At 39.1% G+C, this 23,994-nt stretch overlaps 1 protein-coding gene across 11 annotated transcripts in view; it reads right to left on the reverse strand.

The window, feature by feature from the left end:
• HUWE1 (HECT, UBA and WWE domain containing E3 ubiquitin protein ligase 1) overlaps window positions 1-23,994 on the reverse strand; it is a 143,611-nt gene that overhangs the window by 45,243 nt on the left and 74,374 nt on the right. For all 11 annotated transcript variants that reach the window (XM_049704562.1, XM_049704565.1, XM_049704568.1 and 8 more), the window contains 14 exons: window positions 23,508-23,565; window positions 22,323-22,499; window positions 18,575-18,820; window positions 17,299-17,432; window positions 16,440-16,534; window positions 10,549-10,740; window positions 7,768-7,984; window positions 7,050-7,172; window positions 6,015-6,252; window positions 5,391-5,621; window positions 3,985-4,107; window positions 3,427-3,522; window positions 2,589-2,858; window positions 1,209-1,361 (listed from right to left, as the gene is read on the reverse strand). In XM_049704562.1, the coding sequence (XP_049560519.1) occupies window positions 1,209-1,361; window positions 2,589-2,858; window positions 3,427-3,522; window positions 3,985-4,107; window positions 5,391-5,621; window positions 6,015-6,252; window positions 7,050-7,172; window positions 7,768-7,984; window positions 10,549-10,740; window positions 16,440-16,534; window positions 17,299-17,432; window positions 18,575-18,820; window positions 22,323-22,499; window positions 23,508-23,565 (2,353 nt within the window). The remainder of the gene's footprint in view (window positions 1-1,208; window positions 1,362-2,588; window positions 2,859-3,426; window positions 3,523-3,984; window positions 4,108-5,390; window positions 5,622-6,014; window positions 6,253-7,049; window positions 7,173-7,767; window positions 7,985-10,548; window positions 10,741-16,439; window positions 16,535-17,298; window positions 17,433-18,574; window positions 18,821-22,322; window positions 22,500-23,507; window positions 23,566-23,994) is intronic.

Here is a 23,994-nt window from a genome sequence, read left to right on the forward strand (position 1 = left end):
CATCATTAATATCATTAAGAACTGTTACCTACACTAGTTGAAAAGCTTCTGATTTACAGAGAACCTTTATAACCTTCCAAGGAAGATGGAATAATTAAACACAGCAACATACTTAATGGTTCCCCTTACAAGGGCTACATAAAGTGTTACTGATGTAACAGGAAATCACTGGAAGTAATTTAAATGGCTGACAATAGGTAGTTATTTAAACTAGGGGACATCAAAAAAATGGAATAATATATACATGACGTGGGAGAATATTTGTAACATAATACTGAGAGAAAAGAATACAAAACTTTCTAAATACTCTGATCCCAACTGTTTAAATGTACAGAAAAAAAGACTAGAAGAAAAATATTAGGCTGTCATTTGTGAGTTTTTAAAAAAGGGGGGCTCATGAGTGATTTCTTTATATTGTAATGTTTTGGGGGACCCCCAGCATTCAGTACTTTGCAACATTTCCCACAAGTATCTATTCACAAGTGCTATATAATAAGAATCACCACTTTTATCACAAAGGAAAGCCCTGAGACTGTAGACACACAGACTGACACATATATTGGACTTAACTCCTGAGTTGCTATAAGGGTTTAACTCCATTAAATCCAGGTTTTACCATTAAACATGATAAGCTAAGAATGAAGAATCACTTGTTCAAGGTTAGGTGCCTCCTAATTCCTATGATGGCTGGAACAAGAACATGTCCTGGCCAAGCCATGCTTTACCTCAAATAATCTGCTGACTGACCAGGTAGGAAAGAAGAGTCAGATTCTATCTGACACCTATTACCAAATTTCCACATCCTACCCCATTCTTTTTGGCTGCTTGTTTTCCTCAGAGAAGCCAAAAATATTCCACAACTTAACTGCTAATAGTCATTCTAAGTACTGTCTTATAATTACACCCCATCCCCCAATCCTCTAAGACCCAATTCAATTAACATTTGTTCTGAGAAGCCCTTCTCTCATTATCCAGAAGTGATGCATACTGCCCCCCCCGAACTCAGATAAAACTGTTTATGCCATTCACGTGGCATAGAATGCTGTATTTTGTACTTAATTGTGTACATTAAAGTCTATTAGAAGCTGTAGGCTATGAAATGCAGACATGTCCTACATTTCTCTCTACCTTCTTCAATGTCTCAAATGGTAAGTGTTTGATGATTCTTTGATGAATGAATCACAAGGACCAAAAGGTCTAAATCTTACCTCAAAAAGCAGTGTTAAAAGCAAGATTCTAGTAGCCAAATTGGAGGCCTGGGGCAGGGTGGCCATCTGACTGATCCACTCTGACACTGTTTTTGTGTCACTCGTTGTCAGGGGAAGAGCAGCTTTGATCAATACATCAGCAGCTTCCCACACCTAGGAAAGCAGAAAAGTGGCCAAGTCAAGAACTGTAGATTGAGTATGATGAGGTATGTCAAAACATTCTCAACCTTGTAAAATACTCCCTCCACCTCTAATACATTCACTGAAGGAGGGGGGTAAATATGAACATATTTACTATAGGGTGTCTGTATCAAAAGATGTATGCTACTAAAGGAGCGCCTCTAAAAAATTATTTTCTTAGGCTAGATTACAAGAAGTCTAAATTAGAAGTTAAAGAAAATGAATATTTTTAAAAATTTTCTGGTGCATATATAGAGTCAATCCCACAAAGGTTCTACCAACTTAAAATCTTTCACTACACCCGCCCCAGAATTATCATTAAAAACAGAAAACAAAAATCCCAGTTAGAAACATTGGTCTTGCTTTAGTATGCATGTTAAAAATTTCTTGTAATGAATTTTATGTAATTGCTCTTGGCTATTAAGGTTTTAGTTTGCTTAAAATCACTTCTATAAGCTCTTAATATAGATTAAAGATAACTAAACATTGGTCATATCTTGTGGGGGGAAGAAAAAAGGTTTATTCAGTTTGCCTTTTACTCTTGTGATGTTTCCATACACTAAAGCTATGTTTACATACAATACTTACTTTCTTCCTCTGTCTCTAAACTTAAAAAAAAATATAAAACAAGATTCCAATGATTTAAATACATAAATCATAAAAAATAGTAAAGGAAATAAAACCAAAATGCTAACTGGCTATGTGGGAGTTTAGGGTAATTTATTTCTTATTCTACTTCAACAACTAGCATACATTAATTTCATAATGAGGAAAAACACTGCTTAAAAAAAGACAATAGGTCACAACTAACTACTCATTAGGATGGGGACTCATCTGTCAAAATGGTTGTTGCATAGGAGGAGAGGGAAAAACATTTATTTAGGCCAGGGGGCCTAACTTGGCTCAAGAGTGAGAGACATTTTTGACATTTTAGATGAATCTAAGAAGAGATACCTAGAAAAAGCTTTGTTTTTTTCTTTCAAAGATATTTTGTGTGTGAAGCAGTTAATTCATGTTTTGCAGGAAAACACTCAAGAAAGAGCTAGATTACTAGATCTACAGAATTCAAAGAAAGAATACATCCATATCAGATAAAATGCAAAGATACTGATTAAAAAAATAAAAAAAGAAACCAGGTTTTGATAGATGGCAGGAAAACCATTTTACATACTCCCCTCTTCTGGCCCCTGGAGAACTTACCTGATTGACTACTTGCTTCAGAATCATGTCTCGATAGTCTGCTCCATTACGTTTGATTGCAGTCATGATCAGATCACACACCCGGTACACTGTGTCTGGGAGCTCATCAAGAAGGTGAAAGCAGCCTGGCAACATGGTATCTGTGAAAGTGTGGAGTTCATCTTGCTCCAATGGATCAGCATCCTGGAACTTCTCTAGACATTTAGCCTCTTCCTCTTCCTGCTTTTCCCGAGCTTTCCGTTCCTCCTCCTCCTTCCGGCAAGCAACTTCCTGGAGGCAGGGAAGGAAGAAAGTGAGAAGACTCTAAAAATGTATCTGCCCTACCATATGAATATTCTCTACCTTCTCCTCAAGCAGGTGATACATTCGTTAGAGTGTGGCAATGAGTATGAGGGCAGCCACACAGGCTAAGGCAAGACAGGCGAAGGACACCTCCAATCCTCAAAGCACTGGCAACTTATGTGCATCATCCTACATCACCCCCCACAAATAGCATTGGTAGACATTGTGCTGCATTCTCTGCAGGTATGGTAAACTGAAGTAATTATTACCTAGATTCCTAGGTAATAAAGACAGCCAAGTTTGGCCTAATGGGTACTACCAAGGACATTTTGGGCCTCTTATTTGACAATAAATATTAATGCTTCATCTGTTTCACTTAAAGCTTCAGGTCAATGTAATGTAGATTACTGATGGCAAGGTTGGGATGAATGAGTATTCACACATGTCTTTGTTTACACTTTAATTCGACCAATTACTCTGCAGTAGTAGCAGAATGTTCATAGAAATACTAAGATTAATGTGTCAGACCCTCTTGGAAGCCCCCTTTCCTAGTTACCTCAGGTGACTCTGCCCTTTGATCCATTGGGATATCCTGTCCCAGAGACATGGCAATTGCTCTCATCATCTGGTCCTCTTCAGACATACTCAGATCCTAAAGAGCAACAACAGAAATTCCAGCAACTACACACACTCCAAGGAACTACACACACAACTCATAAGGAACCAGACATCCTGTGTTCAAGCTTTAGAGAGGAAGAGAAGGGGCTCTGAATGCTGCTCTCTAGAGTCAAACTCAATTAGGCTTACCTGGTCACTTATGAGAACGAGAGGGAAAAATCACAACAAAATTAAATATAGGAAAGGAGCTTCAATGTGACCACCTATTTGGCATCTCACAAAAGAGAGCCTTCCTATTACTTTCTGATTATGCATAATTTAAGAGTTCCTCTGCAAAGTCCAGTAATTTGCATGACTAGGAGACAGAAAGCTTCTGCTCCTTATATTCTAGAGCTATTAAGAGTTAGCATACAAAGAAAATTTCGGCACGGAGAAGTAAAGCACATCAGCAGCCAAACCAATGCCATGAAAGATTAGAGCCCCTGAGCCAACTCACCCGAACAACTCCTCCCATGATCGGGGGAGGGTGGGTTAGAAGGTACTCTGTGGCCTGCTCCATGGTGCTGGTGTTCAACAGGGCCTCCATGGCATGTTCTCTTGTGAAGCCCATGTCCATGAGCTACAAAAAGAAGGCAGGATCTCAGAACCATGGTAAAAGAGAAATCCAAATGCATTTTAAAAAGAGGAATCCTTTTAAGATGTAAACAAGTTTTCCTAACTTCATATGAACTGAGAACATTTATAAGGTAAGGCAGTTAGATAACATGAATGATCCTTTCTGCCTGGTGCCTCCATACTATTTACACAGAGCTACACATTGAGGCAAGGAGCCAAGGTGATTCTCAGTTCCATCCTTTAAGAAAATTCACCTAGATGGTTATTATCATTAGGAAGATTATTCTAATTCAAAGACTGAGACTCACACACAGAAGCAAAACTGGGTCCCACTTTTCTTAAAGACAAACTGGCAACAGAACAAGAGCCTGAAAAACTGACCCAGGAAATCTACAACTAGGAAATAATCATGAGATGCATAGAAAAATTTGTAGAAAAAGAAACTATACATCACAGCTTTACAACATCAAATAATAAGAAAATCAACATATCCAGCAGTAAAAGAATGATTAAGAAGTAAAAAAGACCCATTTTCTTAACGACAGCAGTATAAGCCTACATACTGTATGATGTTACTATGTAAAAATTAGGCATAGAACTAAGTGATGAAAAAAAGGACATGACTATTCTGTGTGGTGATATTAAGAATGCCTTTAAAACGTATTTTGCTATATTTCTAACTTTTCTTTAAGTGAGCACTTTTAACTATTATAATAAAAAAAGTTGCATGTACATATAGAAGACATGTTTGAACAGGACTCTAGATATAAAGAGAACACATATACATACACACAAATTGCAAGAGGAGTATGCTAAATGCTGTTTGAGACTGAAATGTGAGGATCTAAGTGCACCCCCCCCACACTTCTAGCCTCCAATATTTTAAAATTTAAAAATGAAAACAAAAGTTTTGTAGGTGACTAAGGTTTCCGAAAGCTCTTGATGGAAAATAAATTTGGGCCACAATATCCCTTCTCTTTATAGATTAATGAGAAAGTAGCTGAGGACAGTTTGCCTCCAAAGAACATGGCAACCACAGCCTACTGAGAATATGTAAAAGACTTCCAATACTAAACAATATGCTTGGGAGGACACAAATCTTTTACCTATTAGGAGTATTGAAACTATTCTCCAGCTTTCTCAAGAGAAAAAAATAAAGAGTAAAAGAGGGAACAAATTTAAACCTATCCCCTAACAGGACCAGGCATTAAGAAACTTAGAAACCCCACAAGCAGTATACTCTCCGGGGCAAAGTCTTGATCCTGGAGTGTGAGGCCAGAACCCCACCTGTTGTAGTTGTTGCTGGTTGACTTGAGGTTCCCGGCGGGAGCCACCTTCCTCTTGTCCTGTATCCTCTTCTCCTCGAGACCCCTCCTTCTCTTTGCTCAGTCTCTCTCGAATGACAGGTTCTCCTCGGAGGATGTGGCACAGGATGGCCAGCATGGACTCAGCCATTCGCCCACCATACACCTTCAAGGGTTTCCGGTTCCACAGGTTCTTGATGCAAGTAAAGGCTGCCTGTAAGTCATTTGAAAGGCTGTGTAAAGATCATTTTGTCTCAATTCAAAACCCCAGGAAGAATAAGTCAAAGACTTATGAGACGGTCCTTCCACAGTCAGTGCCAACAACAAAATCCTAGGCAGTACTGAGGTTGGGGGGGCCCAAGGAAGTACAGAGAAGGGGCATTTAACCCAACCTGGAAGTACCAATCTGAAGTTTACAGTTCAAATGTTTACACCACAGAAAATTATCAAGTGGTCTCTATCCCATTCTGCAAGGCAGCCCTATGTGGGAGTAGGAGCCAGTGGTTCTCTACCGAATCGAGTTATTTCACTAGGAGGACAAAACAGAGTGGGAGCTACCCAGTTGGCATGAGAAATTGCTCTTGGTTTTAGAATGCTAACTACTCACTTTCTGAGTTACCACAAGGAAGCGGAGGGCACTGAATTGTGGAAAGTTCTGAACACCTCCAGGCAATTTGGCAGGCAGTGAATGTGGAGATTCAAGCACCGTGGTGGGATTCACCATCTTTTCCACCAGCATTAGCCAGGCATCTAGGAATTCTCCTGTGCCATCAGGTAAGTCTGAATGTTCTAATCCCTCTGCAACAGGAACTTTGCCTCCCATGGACAGAGCCCAATTGAATGTTCTAAATTCAAATAAGAGAAAGTATAGAGATAGAATATTAGTATTTTAGATTGGGGATGGGGAGAGAAAGGGACACATTCGAAAGCTTCCCAGTCCCTCCTCTTGGAGCTATTGCTTCCAGTCTGTCCAACATTTATTAGCTTTACCCGCCCCCCCCGCTTTTTTTTTTTTTTTTTCCCCCGCTTTTTTTTACTTTAAGTATAGCTGGTTTACAATGTTGTGTTAGTTTCTGGTATACAGCAATTCAGTTATATATATATATATATAAAAACTTCTTTTTCCTTATAGGTAATTACAAGATGTTGAATACAGAGCTTTACCTTTTATTTGGGTTTTTATTCCAGCTTTATTGATATATTATTGACATATATTTGTTATACGCATATATGGCAAAATTACTACCACTTCTAGCTTTACTTTTAAAGCCAAAACAAACAAAAACCCCAAAGTGAAACTTAGCTTAGAATCTTCTGATCAAAAGAAGCAGAAAAATGATCATATTCAGAGAAACAGCAGCAAAGGACAAGTCTATTAGAAAAATATGTACCAGACATTACAAGCCAAATGAAGAAAAACAGAGACCCTTACAAACATTCCTAGGACAGGCTGAATCACACCCTCCAGGAAGATGGAGATACATACAGTTAGTTCCTGAAACGTGAAAGGGTATACCCAATGGCTGTCTCTATGTATCTCACTGTCACAGGATAGGTGGCTTAGAAAGTTGTGGGCTGCTAAGGCACACAGAAAAGACCAAACTCCAAACAATGCTTCTCTGTAAAGCAACATGATCCTTACTCAAAAAGAGCATTGTGGCCTCCAGAGCAGAGAAATTTCTGCAGCATGAGGTGGTAGGGATACTTCCTCTCATCAAACAGCATTGGGGATGTAAAACCAACTGAACAGATGAAGAATGTCAGCCTGGAAGAGGGAAAAAGCAAAAAGTTAACCTTCTCTGAGGCAGACACAGAAGCGATGGGAAATTCAAGTAAAAGTCAAAAGTAAAATTTAATATTGCACTGGGTGACTAGTTTGGATATTAAAATTTCTAAGGCAGGGCTTCCCTGGTGGCGCAGTGGTTGAGAGTCCGCCTGCCGATGCAGGGGACACGGGTTCGTGCCCTGGTCCGGGAAGATCCCACATGCCGCGGAGTGGCTGGGCCCGTGAGCCACGGCCGCTGAGCCTGCGCGTCCGCTCCGCGACAGGAGAGGCCACAACAGAGAGAGGCCCGCGTACCGCAAAAAAAAAAAAAAAAAAAAAATTTCTAAGGCAAAAAAGGGTGACAGTTCCCACCTACTAGTAAATATGAGGTTATTGGAATGCAGTTTGATTACAAATGCTTTTAAAATTTCTATATCTTAGACTAGGCAGAACCAAAACAAGTAGCTTAAACAGTATTTGGGGTACACATTTAAGAGTAAAGCAAGGGACCTCCAAGTCCTCTAATTCAGTGGCTCACTCTACATTCAAGTGGAGAAGGAACCAATTAGATTCTGCATCTCAAGCGGAACCTCACCTGAAGCGTGGAGTAGGTGTATATGGTGGAGGCTGCCAAGATAAGCCCTTTGTGAGGAGCTTAGTGAGAGCTGAGGCCGTTGATCGAGCAGCGGGTGTTGGTGCTGTGGTGGTGCTGGCAGCATGATGGCTCCTTCTCTGGCGGACAGGAGACCCCACACAAAGTTTAACAAGGAGTCCAAATAGCTCAGCCAGTGCTCTGCCTAATCTAGAGGAAGCTGGAACCCAAAAGTCAGAATAAGGCTGTATAGTACTTTCAGAATGGTTTCATTATAACAGACACATTACTGTTAATACATTTTAATGACTGACTACTCCCTCCCACTCAAACATTCTATGGAACACCTGGACTTGTCTCTACATATGATATCTGAAAAGGAAGCTCCACAGGGAATAAATGCCTCTTTTGAAGGCAGGAGACAGAGAAGTATGTTGGCATTCAATATATAATAAATATGAAAGACAAACAAGATAAGCACTCACACTGTTAGGAGATATAAACTGAAACCACCTTTGTAGAAAACAATACACAATATGAACTTATTAAGTAAATGATATATCTATGTATTGAATTATGGAGTCACTTAAAATGCCTACAGAGAACTTTAAAAATGGCAAAAATGCTAACAACTTAGACCAGAAAAGAACATCTGTAATATACTAGTAACGTCTCATCACAACATTAAATGTATGGTCCCCAAAGGAAAAAAGATTGTTAGGAAAAGCATAAAAACTTAAAAAGCGGTCTTCTTATAAAAATCTTGTAAGGTGTTAGGTAGATTACAAGTATTTCAAATTTTCATCTTTGTAGGATGCTTTTTGGTATATACTGCTGAACCAAAAAAGCAGAATCCTGGGGCTTCCCTGGTGGCGCAGTGGTTGAGAGTCCGCCTGCCGATGCAGGGGACATGGGTTCGTGCCCCGGTCCGGGAAGATCCCACATGCCGCGGAGAGGCTGGGCCCGTGAGCCATGGCCGCTGAGCCTGCGTGTCCGGAGCCTGTGCTCCGCAACGGGAGAGGCCACAACAGTGAGAGGCTCGCGTAACGAAAAAAAGAAAAAAAAAAAAAAAAAAAAAGCAGAATCCAAATATAAACATGTAAAGGAGATGTACAGAAAAAGGGAAAGAAAATATATCTAAACACATTATATTTGGGTAATTTCCTTGCTTTCCTTAAAACATTTCTCTGTACTTTTTCTATAGTGAATATTTATTACTCTTAAAATCACAAATGAAAATGCTGTCACAGAATGCCTGAAATAAACATTATTTCATCACGATTCAGGCCTGAATCAAAGCACATCTCTTAATTATATACACGTATATATGAACCCACTGTAAACAAATAGGCTCTACTTGAACTGGTGCCACATATCGTACCCCAAAAACTCAGTAAGCTCTGAGATATACAGCATAAGAAGAAAGGAACAGGTCTCTTCTTTTTCCCAATCCACCCAAATTAGGATCTCCCAATCCTAATGAGGGATCAGGCTACAGATACTCGCACTGCCTGGCTGGAGGTTGGGTGGGCCTAGACTCTGAAAGCCTAATGCATGTACACATTAAGTTTGTACTTTTCCACCACCGTTTTCAGGTGAACAGACAGCAAAGTGGCTCAAAGGTAGTCAGCAAGGATAAAAGAGAAAAACAAAAGGCCAGTAACCACAGAGAAACAGACATCAAAAGCATGGGCTGGGCCCACACAGAAACCCCAGAATGTGCCAAGGTCACAGAGGTCTAACAAAGAAAGGGGAGATAAACATTAGCATCTTCTTGGATGGTCAGTTTTCCTTCAATTTGGGGAAAGTGGCAGTAGACTTTCAAATTAAAACAAAGGAGCAGAATTAAACAAGTTAAAACAGAACATAAAATTCAAGGGGGTTTAAAGTAACAAATGGAAACACCAAAGGCCAAGTTTTGCTTGCTTTTGGGCAGAGCCCCCAATTCCCAGGAGTTGTCTACATTTTCCTTCACATTAAGGTGTCAGAAAGTGGCAAATGTACAAAATTGGTAGAGGTACAGAACATAGAAAATAGGCTCCCCACTGATTTTACATTAAGGGGCAAAAGATGGCAAAGACAGATCAGTGCACATCTTTATTCACTGTTTTGGTTGCACCACACAGCACGCGGAATCCTAGTTCCCTGACCAGGGATTGAACCTGCACCCCCCACAGTGGAAGTGCAGAGTCTCAACCACTGGACCGCCAGGGAAGTCCCCAGTGCACATCTTTAATGTGGTCTTGCATCATATTACTGTAGTCTCCACAGAGCTGGCAAAGTAACTACTAAAACACAGATCAACTATGTCACTTGCCAGCTACATCTGAGGGACAGAGAAAGGAAAAGGAGACTGAGTGCAGTAGCCAGACAGGTAACAGGAAAGCAGGAGGGCTTAATATTAATACCACAAAAGCCAAGAAAGGAGTATTTTGAGAAGGAGGTGATAGGTCAACCATCATGCTGCGGAAAAGTGAGAAGTGGACTGAAAAGTATCCAATGGACTTAGCAACAAGGAGGTTACAGATACCTTGGTGAGACATTTCAGGGAAACGGTAGGAGCAGAGGTTATTTGCAGTAGTAGAAGAGTGAGCAGGAAGAAAAGGAGGGGTAGACTTGGCTTTCAGAAAGCGATTCTCTCATCTCTGTATCCCTAACAGTTAGTACAGAGCCTGTCACATGGCAGACACCTGAAAATGAGCCACCAAGTTTAAAACTTCCTTAAAGGAAACAATACAGCCATACCAGGCTCTAAAAGGGAGCAGAAGGAAGAGAATCACTCACCTGACAATAACGGCTTGATTTGCTTGATTCTGGCAGCCATGGCAGGTGTAATTTTAGATTTGCCCTTAGAGTCTGAAGCAGTAGGTTCATCTGTCTCCATAGGAGCCAGCGTGTCACCATCAAGCCCAATGCCTTCCAACAAGCCCTGGGTAGAAGCATCCATACTTCCAGTGGTTCCATCCTGTTCCCCATCTGTAGACATAAGAGGGGAGCAATAAGACCATGTTGAGCCAGCACTCACCTGGTTCCTTGTTCTGAAGAGTCCAAAGAAAGAGCTATCTATAGTGCTTGTTACTCTTTAAGTGTCCACAACTTCCTAAATCTGAAAAGAAAAAAACCACAAAACTGTACTTCTTTCCCTGGAGTCCTTCTAAGTAGCTAACACTGACATCTTCCAATGAGAGCATGTTAAAAGTCTTAACTTTCAAGGACTACCTTGGAAGACTGTAGGCACACTGCATGACCCAGAAACTTCACATGAACTACAGTGTGTGTGGTGACCCCATGCACTCAAGGCGCACACCCTGCTAGAATTTTAGAGCTCGTTAATAAACTCAATTTGGACATCACAGATTACCACTGGAGAAATATATTTCCTAGAATTTAAGATTTTTGTATATGAATGTGAGATGAGTCTTTTCTGGGGGGGGCGTGTGCTCTTGACCTAAGAATCAGCATTAGGCAAACTATAAAACACATCAAATTTTCTGTGTAATATTCTGGAAAAACTATGTGGAAATGAAGACACCTTTGTTAAATGTGTGAAAGAAACTGCTGGGAAAAAATGTATCTAAATTGTTATGCAAGGCAATTCTTTGACTGCGAGTCTAATTTCGTTCTTGGTTTTTAGTAAATTATTTTATTCTTTCCTTGACTTAAAGTTGGTATATTTAAGACTCTGACAAAATTTGTGATTCTAACATTTGGTTTCATCCATTTTCGTGTATATTTTATTAATTCTGTCCCCTTCCTCCACAATACAATAATTAGCTGTCATATAAATCCTTATTTGTTGTTTCAAAACTTATGTCTGCTTTTTTTATTAGTTCCTTATCATTTTCTCTATCTTTAGCAATCTCAATACAATTTTTAAGCATACCTTTTTTCTAACATCTTTATTGGAGTATAATTGCTTTACAATGGTGTGTAAGTTTCTGCTTTATAACAAAGTGAATCCGTTATACATATACATATGTTCCCATATCTCTTCCCTCTTGTGTCTCCCTCCCTCCCACCCTCCCTATCCCACGCCTCTAGGTGGTCACAAACCACCAAGCTGATCTCCCTGTGCTATGCGGCTGCTTCCCACTAGCTATCTATTTGGTAGTGCGTATATGTCAATGCCGCTCTCTCAGTTCATCCCAGCTTACCCTTCCCCCTCCCCGTGTCCTCAAGCCCATTCTCTATGTCAGTGTCTTTATTCCTGTCCTGTCCCTAGGTTCTTCAAGACCATTTTTTTTAAGATTCTATATATATGTGTTAGCATACGGTATTTGTTTTGCTCTTTCTGACTTACTTCACTCTGTATGACAGTCTCTAGGTCCATCCACCTCACTACAAATAACTCAGTTTCATTTCTTTTCATGGCTGAGTAATATTCCATTGTATATATGTGCCACATCTTCTTTATCCATTCATCTGTCGATGGACACTTAGGTTGCTTCCATGTCCTGGCTATTGTAAATAGAGCTGCAATGAACACTGTGGTACGTGACTCTTTTTGAATTATGGTTTTCTCAAGGTATATGCCCAGTAGTAGGATTGCTGGGTCATATGGTAGTTCTATTTTTAGTTTTTTAAGGAACCTCCATACTGTTCTCTATAGTGGCTGTATCAGTTTACATTCCCACCAACATTGCAAGAGGGTTCCCTTTTCTCCACACCCTCTCCAGCATTTATTGTTTGTAGTTTTTTTTTTTTTTTTTTTTTTTGTGGTACGCGGGCCTCTCACTGTTGTGGCCTCTCCCATTGCGGAGCACAGGCTCAAGACGCACAGGCTCAGCGGCCATGGCTCAAGGGCCCAGCCACTCCGCGGCATGTGGGATCTTCCCGGACCGGGGCACGAACCCACGTCCCCTGCATCGGCAGGCGGACTCTCAACCACTGCACCACCAGGGAAGTCCTGTTTGTAGATTTTCTGATGATGGCCATTCTGACTGGTATGAGGTGATACCTCATTGTAATTTTGATTTGCATTTCTCTAATGATTAATGAGCATTCTTGCATGTGTTTGTTGGCAATCTGTGTATCTTCTTTGGAGAAATGTCTATTTAGGTCTTCTGCCCATTTTTGGATTGGGTTATTTGTTTTCTGGATATTGAGCTGCATGAGCTGCTTGTATATTTTGGAGATCAATCCTTTGTCAGTTGCTTCGTTTGCAAATATTTTCTCCCATTCTGAGGGTTGTCTTTTCATCTTGTTTATGGTTCTCCTTTGCTATGCAAAAGCTTTTAAGTTTCATTAGGTCCCATTTGGTTATTTTTGTTTTTATTTCCATTTCTCATAGGAGGTGGGGTCAAAAAGGATCTTGCTGTGATTTATGTCATAGAGTGTTCTGCCTATGTTTTCCTCTAAGAGTTTTATAGTGTCTGGCCTTTCATTTAGGTCTTTAATCCATTTTGAGTTTATTTTTGTGTATGGTCTTAGGGAGTGTTCTAATTCCATTCTTCTCCATGTAGCTATCCAGTTTTCCCAGCACCACTTATTGAAGAGACTGTCTTTTCTCCATTGTATATTCTTGCCTCCTTTATCAAAGATAAGGTGACCATATGTGCATGGGTTTATCTCTGTGATAGGTTTTTATACACAGAATTATCTTCACTGTTTTCTTAATAGTTTATCAAATTCATTTTCTCCTTGATGCAGAGTATAGGAGAAAAAAACTTTCTAGAAAAGCTACTTTTATTAATTTTAGGTTTGCTGCATTACGGTCAGAAGATTGTATTGGGTGGGCCAAAAGGTTCGTTTGTTTTTTCCCATAAGATGGCTCCAGTAGCACTTAGTTGTCTTTAACTTCCTTCAAAACAATTTTGTTAGATTTTATGTGACAGCTGTCATATCAGCACACATTTAAAAAGAGACTTATCAAAATCGGTGAATTTCTGTGTAGCCATTTTAATACTGAAGATGGGAGGGGGAAAAAAAGCAACATTTTCAGCATATTATGCTTTATTATTTCAAGAAAGGTAAAAACGCAACTGAAATGCACAAAACGATTTGTGCGGTGTATGGAGAAGGTGCTGTGACTGATTGAATGTGTCAAAAGTGGTTTGCGAAGTTTCATGTTGGAGATTTCTCACTGGATGGTGCTCCACTGTCGGGCAGACCAGTTGAAGTTGACAGCGATCAAACCGAGATATTAGTTGAGAACAATCAACGTTATACCACGCAGGAGATAGCCAACATACTCAAAATATCCAAATCAAGCACTGACATTCATTTTTGCACCAGCCTGGTTATGTGAATCGCTTTGATGTTTGGGTTCCACGTAAGTTAAGCAAAAAAAACAATTCTTGACTGTATTTCTGCATGCGATTCTCTACTTAAACGTAACAAAAATGTTCCATTTTTAAACAAATTGTGACGGGCGATGAAAGTGGATATTGTACAATAATGTGGGATGGAAGAGATCGTGGGGGCAAGCGAAATGAACCACCACCAACCACACCAAATACCGGTCTTCATCCAAAGAAGGTGATGTGTATATGGTGGGACTGGAAGGGAGTGCTCTATCATGAGCTCCTTCTGGAAAACCAAATGATTGATTCCAACAAGTACTCCTCCCAATTAGACCAACTGAAAGCGGTACTCGACGAAAAGTGTCCAGAATTAGTCAACAGAAAACGCATAATCTTCCATCAATGTAATCCAAGACCATATGTTTCTTTGATGACCAGGTAAAAACTGTTACAGCTTGGCTGGGAAGTTCTGATTCATCTGCCCTATTCACCAGACATTGCACCTTCGGATTTCCATTTATTTCGGTCTTTACAAAATCCTCTTAATGTAAAAAATTTCAATTCCCTGGAAGACTGTAAAAGGCACCTGGAACAAGTTCTTTGCTCAAAGAGATAAAAAGTTTTGGGAAGATGGAATTATGAAGTTGCATGAAAAATGGCAGAAGGTAGTGGAACAAAAGGGTGCATACGTTGTTCAAAAAAGTTCTTGGTGAAAATGAAAAATGTGTCTTGTATTTTTACTTAAAAGAAAAAACGAAGGCACTCTTTGGCCCACCCAATATAATTTCTGCTTACTGCATTTTGCAACTTCTATTGTAATATAACATAAAAGCTATTTTATAAAACGGCACTGTCCAAGAGAAATATAATGTGAACCACATATGTAATTAAAAAATCTCTAGTAACCACTTAAAAAGTAAAAAACAGCTATAATTTTTAATACATTTAACCCAATATAATAAAATTATTTTAACATGTAATCAAATATAAAAATGACTGAGCATACATTTTTAAATTAAGTATTTAAAAAAACAGGTATCAGTGTTATGCTTACAGAGCATCTCAATACAGACATTAAGTTTTCATTAATCGATCTATATTTATATTTCATATAATTTACTGGGGAAAAAAAGATTCACATACCCAAGTTTTCCAAACATACTTAAAAGTCCTCCAACAACTGAATAGAGTTAATAGTTGTTATATTTAAATTAATAGGGGCTTCCCTGGTGGCGCAGTGGTTGAGAGTCCGCCTACCGATGCAGGGGACACGGGTTCGTGCCCTGGTCCAGGAAGATCCCACATGCCGTGGAGCGGCTGGGCCCGTGAGCCATGGCCGCTGAGCCTGCGCACCCGGAGCCTGTGCTCCACAATGGGAGAGGCCACAGCAGTGAGAGGCCCGCGTACCGCAAAAAACAAACAAAAACCCCAAACAACAACAACAAAAATTAATAAAAATTCAGTTTTCTCCATCCAACCTATGACTTCATCTTAACTACATCTTCAACAACCCTATTTCCAAATAAGGTCACATTATGAGGTGCTGGGGGTTAGTACTCCAACATATAATTTTTGGGGGCGGGCACACAATTCAACCCATAACACCCTCCACTTAACAAGAGGGGAGAGAGAGAAAAAGAGAGAGAGACAGACAGACAGGGGTGGGTGGTGGGTGGAGGTGGGGGGGAGTGTGAGGCAGCACGCACAAGGACAAGAGGAAGGAAGGAGGGAGAGCGAGGGAGCAAAGAAGAAAGAAAATTCAGTTTTTTAGTTGTACTAGCCACATTACAAGTAGTAATGTAAAACAGCCACATTACACGTGGCTGGTGGCTACCATATTGGACAGTGTGGGTCTAAAGTGCTCCACAGCCACTTAGAATAGTCATTTACCATTTTAATGTAAGAAATTAAGCTTCTGAAAAATAAGCATACAAAAAATTAAAGACCCACTATAATCTTTGTTACTGTAATTTCTAAGAATCAATCTTACATTCTCAAAAAAACTACATATAAAGATGTTCAGTTTTCAAAATAGTACATTAGAAACTTAACAGGGAATGGTTAATTCATGGTACCTTTACATGGCACTTAATATTAAGTGAAAAGAGACCTGTAAAATATTACGTGTAAGATAATCACAACTATGTTAATAAAACATACCTTCAGGGAAAAAGATTAGCAGATATTTCCAAAATATTTTTTGTGGTATAAATATCGGTGATTCTTCTTTCTACTACATTTTCTAATTTTTATCATTGTGGGTATGTATTTTTTTAATAGAAAAAAATAACTGAAAATAGTTTAATTTTAAAATAAATAATTAAAAATTAATGAATGGAAAAAACTGAAGACTACAGATGATAGACCTATAAAGACAGAGACAGACAGAACTTAAGAGAATTAATGGCTAGGATTTTAGTTTCTTGGAGTTACCTGATCTTTTTCCGCCCTGGGTCGTACCTGCCTTCTCATCCTTTGGAACCAGTTTCTGCATGTCCGCCTGACCAAATTCACACCCAGATGGCAGGCTGCAAGAAGAGAAACAGTGAGCAAAAAAACCTCTGATAACTCATCTTTTTAATGTTGTGCTTGGTCTCTGACCTGCTTGGCTGACACTATCCCCCTCCTATAGCAGGTAAGTTAACCTAATAAAACATCTGCAATGACGGAATTCCTGAGGTAGTACTCAACAGGTTTCCAACTCAACTCTTTATATCTGGCTAACAACAGGACCAAACTGTAAACACCCACCATGCTGACACAGCATAATTGAGATATCAGGTCAAAGATGACACATTTGTAAGGAAGTCCTTTGGCTTATAAGTGGGAAGGACAATGCTATTGGTTAAATGTGTGTCTCCTCAAAATTCAAATGCTGAAATCCTAATGTCTGATGAGATGTATTAGTAGTAAGGCCTTTGGTAGGTGCTTAAGTCTTAAGAGTAGAACCCTCATGAATGGAACTACTGCCTTATAAAAGAGGCTCCAGAGAGATTCCTAGTCCCTTTTGCCATGTGAGAATACAATGAGAAGTCTGCAATGTGGAAGACAGCCCTCACCCAACCATGCAGACTTCCAGCCTCCAGAACTCTGAGCAATAAATTTCTGTTGTTTATAAGGACCCAAACTGTGGATTTTGTTATAGCAGCCCGAATGAACTAAGACAGACAAGGAGGCCTCTGAACTCTTTACCTTTCTATCCTTGACCAAAGTAATACCCCAGGCTCACTAAGCTTAGTTTTTCTGTTAGCAAAGACAACAGAGATAGTAAAAGAGATGACCATTTCCTTACCTGTTTGGGGTACACAGGGAGAGAAGGACAGTGCTTTCCCACACCAGGGAACAGTATAACTGGCTCAGCTTGCTCAGAACACTCAGACCCAACTGAGAGCCCCACTGGTTTACGGAGATGGAACGAATTTCACTCTGTAGCCAAAGTAAAAAAGGTGATCTTTGGGATGCCCTCTGAACATTTATATTCAAAATCAACTTTTAGTTATTTACAAGGGATAAGGGATTCTACTTTTCCTTCCTTACTATTCTCAGAGTTGTGTACTTCATCAAAATTTCCACACTTAAGAGATCATAGTTCCAGAGGGTATTCTTGTACAATATTTACAATATGTCTCTAACATCCCTTCTCATTTCTTCTTTGTAAAGTGAAAAACAGGAGTCACAGGCAACTCTGTTCTTCTAAATGGAAGAAACAGTTTTATAGACTCATTGGCAGCTTACTAATTTTTTTAGATGGTGAGGGGGCTTGTTATTTCCTGTTTATTTCTTTATTTCAATCAATCAATCAAATCAGTCCCTAAAGCTTTTCTGTGTAATTTAATTATTTTCTAAATAGTTTATAATTGTGCTTTTCACTTAATTTGATCCAAAGAACACACTCCTAGCTCAACAGCATAAAACAGGGCTGCTAAAAATACGACACCAATAATCTTTAGACTTGATTACTTGACAACTAAGGGTGGCAAAACTGTGAGCACTCAAAAAACAAATAAACAAACCCCCCCGCCCCCAAACTTCAACTTTCTGGAACCATAAGAGGATCCTCACATGGAGTGCAAACATAAGGTTTGATATTTAGGAAATCTTTAGTAATCTGTTAATCACCATTAACTTAAATGTTCTGTGGTCACATTTCCTTCTTGCCATCTTATTATCAAGCCTACAGGCATTTGTAGAAAGATTAGGAAGTAATACGGTCAGATGAGCATCCAATTGAGCCTTGTCTGCTAAAAGGGGTGACTATACATCCCTAAGGCCTATATGGATGCTACAGATCTATTAATACCTGTATTTATCTCAATCTCTTTCACTCTCAAGAAGGTCCAGTTCACAAAACAAGTTATATGGTCACCCAACTTCCAATGAAAAAAATACTAAGGGGAAGTGAAACTAGACAGCAACTTGAAGCATAAATTTAAGTCATCCACCCAAAAGAACTCACCCTAAAACTGTTCTTCCAGCAGCTCGCCTACGTAGAACTGCTTCTAAGTACACTAAGATGCCACGTATATACCCTAGGTATTTTACCGACTTTAAGCCAACATAATTCTTACCTGTCCAACTCTACAAGTATGAACAAACATCATGATGTAGGCGTGGGCAGCAGTGAGCGCATGCAGTAGAGGTGTGGCTTGAGCTGAGAGGGTAGCATCAGCGACATTGCCAGCACAAGCCAGTTCTCGCAACAACACTGAGCCCCCAGGGGATTCTATTGGGCGGTGTAAGGGCTCCAAGGAGGAAAGAATGGAGTCCAACTGAAGGAGACCCTCCTGAAGGACTTTGGGTTCATGTGACAGTGTCTGAAATAAGAAGAATAATTACAGCATTAATGTACAATGAACTTCATATGCATGTCTTAATAGTCACAGTGAAAGAAGTGGAAGACAAGTCTCACAAATTTCAGACCTGGCCATGGTCTTGCACCTGGTAAATGGTGAAGCCAAAACATGAACGAAGGTATGACATACCTAAACGCCTTTTAGAGCAACACATTACTTCTCTTGAATGAGAGGCTTTCAAAGGTGGTAGGCCAATCAAATTTAAAAGATTGTGATGGCCAAACTGGACTGCTGTTACAGCAAGGACTCCATGCTGTAAGATTAATTCCAAATTTTGCACAACAGGGAGCAATGTTATTAGGCAAGGTTCCAAAGCATGGAAATGAACCACTATTACAAATGTTTTTTTCTTACCACAATAAGAGAGACAATTCTAGGATAGGCATCAGCTAGGCATTTTATTTTGGAGACAACTCAAGGATTATATGGCCCCTGCAATTTCTTTCTGAGTAGGAAGAAAAATCTTGACAGTGAACACTATCACTTGCCATTCAAAGACAGGAGAACTTATGTGCTTTTCCTATGGCTTTAAATAAATCTATCCACCCTCACACGGTATCTTACAGGTAGGATAAAGATGGAGCAGCCCTTTCCCCCCTCTCTCTCATAAATAGCACTTAATTAAATATTTGCAAAAAGGAAAGCAGAATAAAATATCAAATGCAGATGTCACAATTATGGATCTTTCCAAGTCCGCAAGAAATTGGATTTCTGATTTTTAGCAGAAATTACTTATCATTGCACAACTCAGCTAATAAATAAGCTTCACAGATTTAATCCAATTCCTACAGAAATCCCAATGGCTTTTTTGCACAAACAGAAATATCTCTCTTAAAATTCATACAGAATCTCTAGGGACCCCAAATAGATATAGCTATCTTAAAAGAGAACAAAGTTAGAGGTCTCACATCCCCAGATTTGCAAACTTACCACAAAGCTACAGTAATCAAAAGTGTAGTACTGGCATAAAGACAGACATCAACACCAACAGAACAGAGAGCCCCAAAATAAACCCTTGCATATATGGTCAAATGATTTTTGACACGGTTGCCAAAACAAGGGTAAGGACAATCTTTTCAACAAATAGTGTTGGGAAAACTAGATACCCACATGCAAAAGAATGAAACTGAACCTTACCTTACACCATACAAAAAATTAACTCAAAGTAGATCAAAGACCTAAATATAAGAGCTAAAACTATAAAATACCTAGAAAAAGCCATAGGATAAAAGCTGCACGACACCGGATTTGGCAGTGATTTCTTAGTTATGACATGAAAAGCACAGGCAATGAAAAGTAAAAAGCAAAAACTAAACAACAAAAAACCCCCCACAAAAAACAAACTGGACTTCATCAAAATTAAAACCTTTTTTCACATCAAATGACACTATCAACAGAGTGAAAAGCAACTCATGGAATGGGAGAAAATAATCTGCAAATAATTTATCTGATAAGGGATTAATATCCAAAATATATTAAGGATTCTTACAACTCAACAACAAAAACAGACAACCCTATTAAAAAATGGGCTCTCCCTTTTCCTCAGAAGCTCTAGGCTGATGAGAGAAGGAAAGCATCAGGCAATTGAGGGGAAAAAATAGTGCCAGGCTATCTAGAGAAGAGTGAAGAGAGGCTCCAGGCCAATGAGAAGAATTAGGCAAGAAACACACAGATGTGCCAGCCTTCTGAGAAGCACCAGCCAGCAACACCTTACCTCTTTAAACTTGGAGGAACGGCTTCATCTCTACCCTTCTACCTCAAAGGGAATCTATGCCAAAATGCTCCAATGAATGGAGGACACACTTCGATTTGTGAACTGAAGTGATACGCAGAATCTCTGAGCCTTGGTTGTTTGGAAGATTGAAAAATCTTGTTCAGCATGGGTGACCACCAAAAAAGCAATCTAAAGCCATCTATATGTCACAACTGAGACAAACTGGGGAGTTTGTTGTCAAATAAAATGTACTGTTCCGGAAAAAAAAAAATGGGCAAAGGCCCTGAACAGACATTTTTCTAAAGAAGACATACAGATGGCCAACAGGCACATGAAAAGATGCTCAACATCGCTAATCAACAGAGAAATGCAAACGAAAACCACGAGATCTCATATCACACCCATTAGGTTGGCTAGTATGAAAAAACTAGAAAATAACAAGTATTGGTGAGGACGCATAGAAATCAACCCTTGTGCTTTGCTGGTTGGAATGTGAAATGGTAGAGATGTTGTGAATAATACAGTATAGCAGTTCCTCAAAAAATTAAAAACAGAACTACCAAATGATCTAGTAAATCCTACTTCTGGGTAGATAACCAAAATATCTGAAAGCAGAGTCTTGAGTATGATTTCACTTTCAAGTCAAACTCAGAACCAGAGAGTAGAACGGTGGTTGCCAGGGGCTGGGGGAAGTTGCAGAGATGTTGGTCAAAGGGTATAAACTTTCAGTTGTAAGATGAAAAAGTTCTGGGGATCTAATGTATAGCGTGGTGACTATAATTAATAATACTGTATTATATACTAGAAATTTGCTAAGAGAGTAGATCTTAAGTGTTTTCACCATACAAAAAAGCAGGGTCTGGAGAACACACCCATGTTTGTAGCAGCACTATTCATAAGAAGTGGAAGCAACCAAAATGTCTATCAATGAATGAATGGATGGATAAACAAAATGCAGTTTAAACATACACTGGACTATTCAGCCTTAAAACAGGAAGAAAATTCTGACATATGCTACAACATGGATGAATCTTGAGAAAATGCTAAGCAAATTAAGCCAGTCATAGAAAGACAAGTACTTCATGAATTCAACTTACATGACATACCTCGAACAGTCAAAATTCAGACAGAAAGTAGAATGGTGGTTACCAGGGGCTGGTAGGGAGAGGGGAATTGAAAGTTGTTGTTTAATGGGTGCAGAATTTCAGTTTTACAAGAGGAAGAGAGTTCTGGAGATGGGTTTCACAACAATGTGATGTACTAAACACTATTAAACTATACACTCAAAAATGGTTAAAGCGGTAAATATCACGTTATATCTCTTTTACCACTACTTAAATAAAGCAACTTCATTTTTGGGCAAAATTTGAGCAATGAACTACAGGTCAATCATGATTAAAATACACAACTATCAAGCCTGAGAAAGGAAAAAAAAATACATGGCTAAACAAACCAGACTGTGTTAAAACCCACTTCCAAAGCTTTCTTGCAGATTTATTTTCCCTTCCAAAAAACTCATATGTTAGAACTATATACCAAACTCAGGAACAAAGAACAAACACTTTGACTTTTCAATGAGAAATAACGTAGCACACTATTATTAGTCACAAAATCCACTTACAGTACATAACCGCCAATTTCTTCATTATGTTTTAGTTGAAGGGGAGACCACAGTAAAAACACGTATACAGAAGTATTGCAAAATTGATTTCTAAAAGAAATGAAAATATTCGGCCAGATGCTTCTTACCAATATGGATTTGCAGACACCTGCAACAGCCTGACAGGCTGCAGATGTGGGAAAGTCAATGGGCAGATTGGGAAGACCCAAAATGGTAACCAAAGGCAAGAGTCCTTTCTGATTCACAAATTCCTGGCAGTGGTCATCGGTTGTATTGTTGCTCAGAATAGATTCCACAAATTTCATCTAGGTAATAAAAATTAAAAAAAAAAGTTAGAGCCTGACACTTGGAACTAAAATGCCAGCTTGGAATTAGGACAGGGGTAACCTTATAGTCATGAAATCAGTATTTTCTAGAATATCAAAACCTCAGGTAAGCAGTAATAGGTATATGAAATGACCCCTAAACATCCAGAAAATAAGGAATTACAACTTCTTCCCAATGTATCTTTTCAGCCACACCTAAAGTCACATAATCTGAGAAGCACAGAGAGGTTAAATGACTTGCTCAGGGCCACACCATGAATTAGTGGCAGAATCAGGTCTAATTTCTTAATTTGCTCATTTAGTGATTCTTAAAGATAATGTGTTGCCTCTCCCCTAGAAGCAAACATCACGGATACTTTTCTTCAAATGTGCTCATAATGCAAATGAAACCTAGAACTCTGGAAGTGATTCAGACTAAACAGAGCATTTTGTAAGGGTAAGAAAGTAAAATATGGGAAACAAACACACAGGCAAAAGAGAAACCATCTCTGGAAGTCTGGAAGTGCTTACTGGGCTAGAACAAATGCTAAATGGGCTTCCCCTTATAGGTAAATAACTCTGGGAAAATTCAAACTCTTCCTTTTTTCCTGTGAGACACACAGAAGTTAAAAGAAAACACCACATTATTATTATTATTATTATTATTGGTAAAAGAGAAGTTAATGGGAAAAAATGGCAAGTAACGGGAAAAAAATATGCTGGGATGCACTCAAAGAACATAATACTGGACTGGTCTAACAAAGCCCATTCTCCTCCTGTTTGGATTCCAAAGGGGAATGAACAGAAAATTGGGAATATTAAAAAAGGGACTGTTAGCTAATTTTTGGCAAATCACACAGAACAAGGTTTATACATCTTTCCCCGCTGCTCTCTGCACTTGAAGGGCCCCAGTGAAAATAAACACAAGTCATCAGACTATTTGGTAACCCCACACATTTTCCAGAAGAGCACACACCTTTACTCAGATTGCCCTACCATTAATCTTACCACATTAAGGATGTAATCCATGAGGGGAATAGGAATACGTTCCTCTGTACCAACAACCCTGTTAAGGGAGAAAAGAGTGAGTTTCACAGAAATTCACAATACCAATGCAAGAGAACAAAGCGAAGAAAAGGAAACCGTGAAATTCTAGTCCTTTCTCTCAGTTAGACTTATAGCCTTTAGTATATAGCACAGAAAAAAAAAAAAGAAGGAAAAAGAAAAGAGCTGAAATCAATTCTGAAGGTAGCTTTCCTAGCCTGAGTAGGTTGAGAGCACAAAAGGAAAAACCAAGCTTTCACAAACTCAGCACTTATACATATCTCAAAAGAAATTATTCTATTTTAGGCAAACTATTATAGGAGGAATTCATCAATATGAAAATACTAAAAATAAGCATGTTCAATTAAGAGACTATTTAAATATTTGCTTGAAGAAAGGAGCTAGGCAAAGAAACAAATACATAAACATCTTACCGTGTTCTTGCATCAGA

The sequence above is a fragment of the Orcinus orca genome, chromosome X, assembly GCF_937001465.1.
Source record: "Orcinus orca chromosome X, mOrcOrc1.1, whole genome shotgun sequence".
Classification (NCBI taxonomy): Eukaryota; Metazoa; Chordata; class Mammalia; order Artiodactyla; family Delphinidae; genus Orcinus; species Orcinus orca.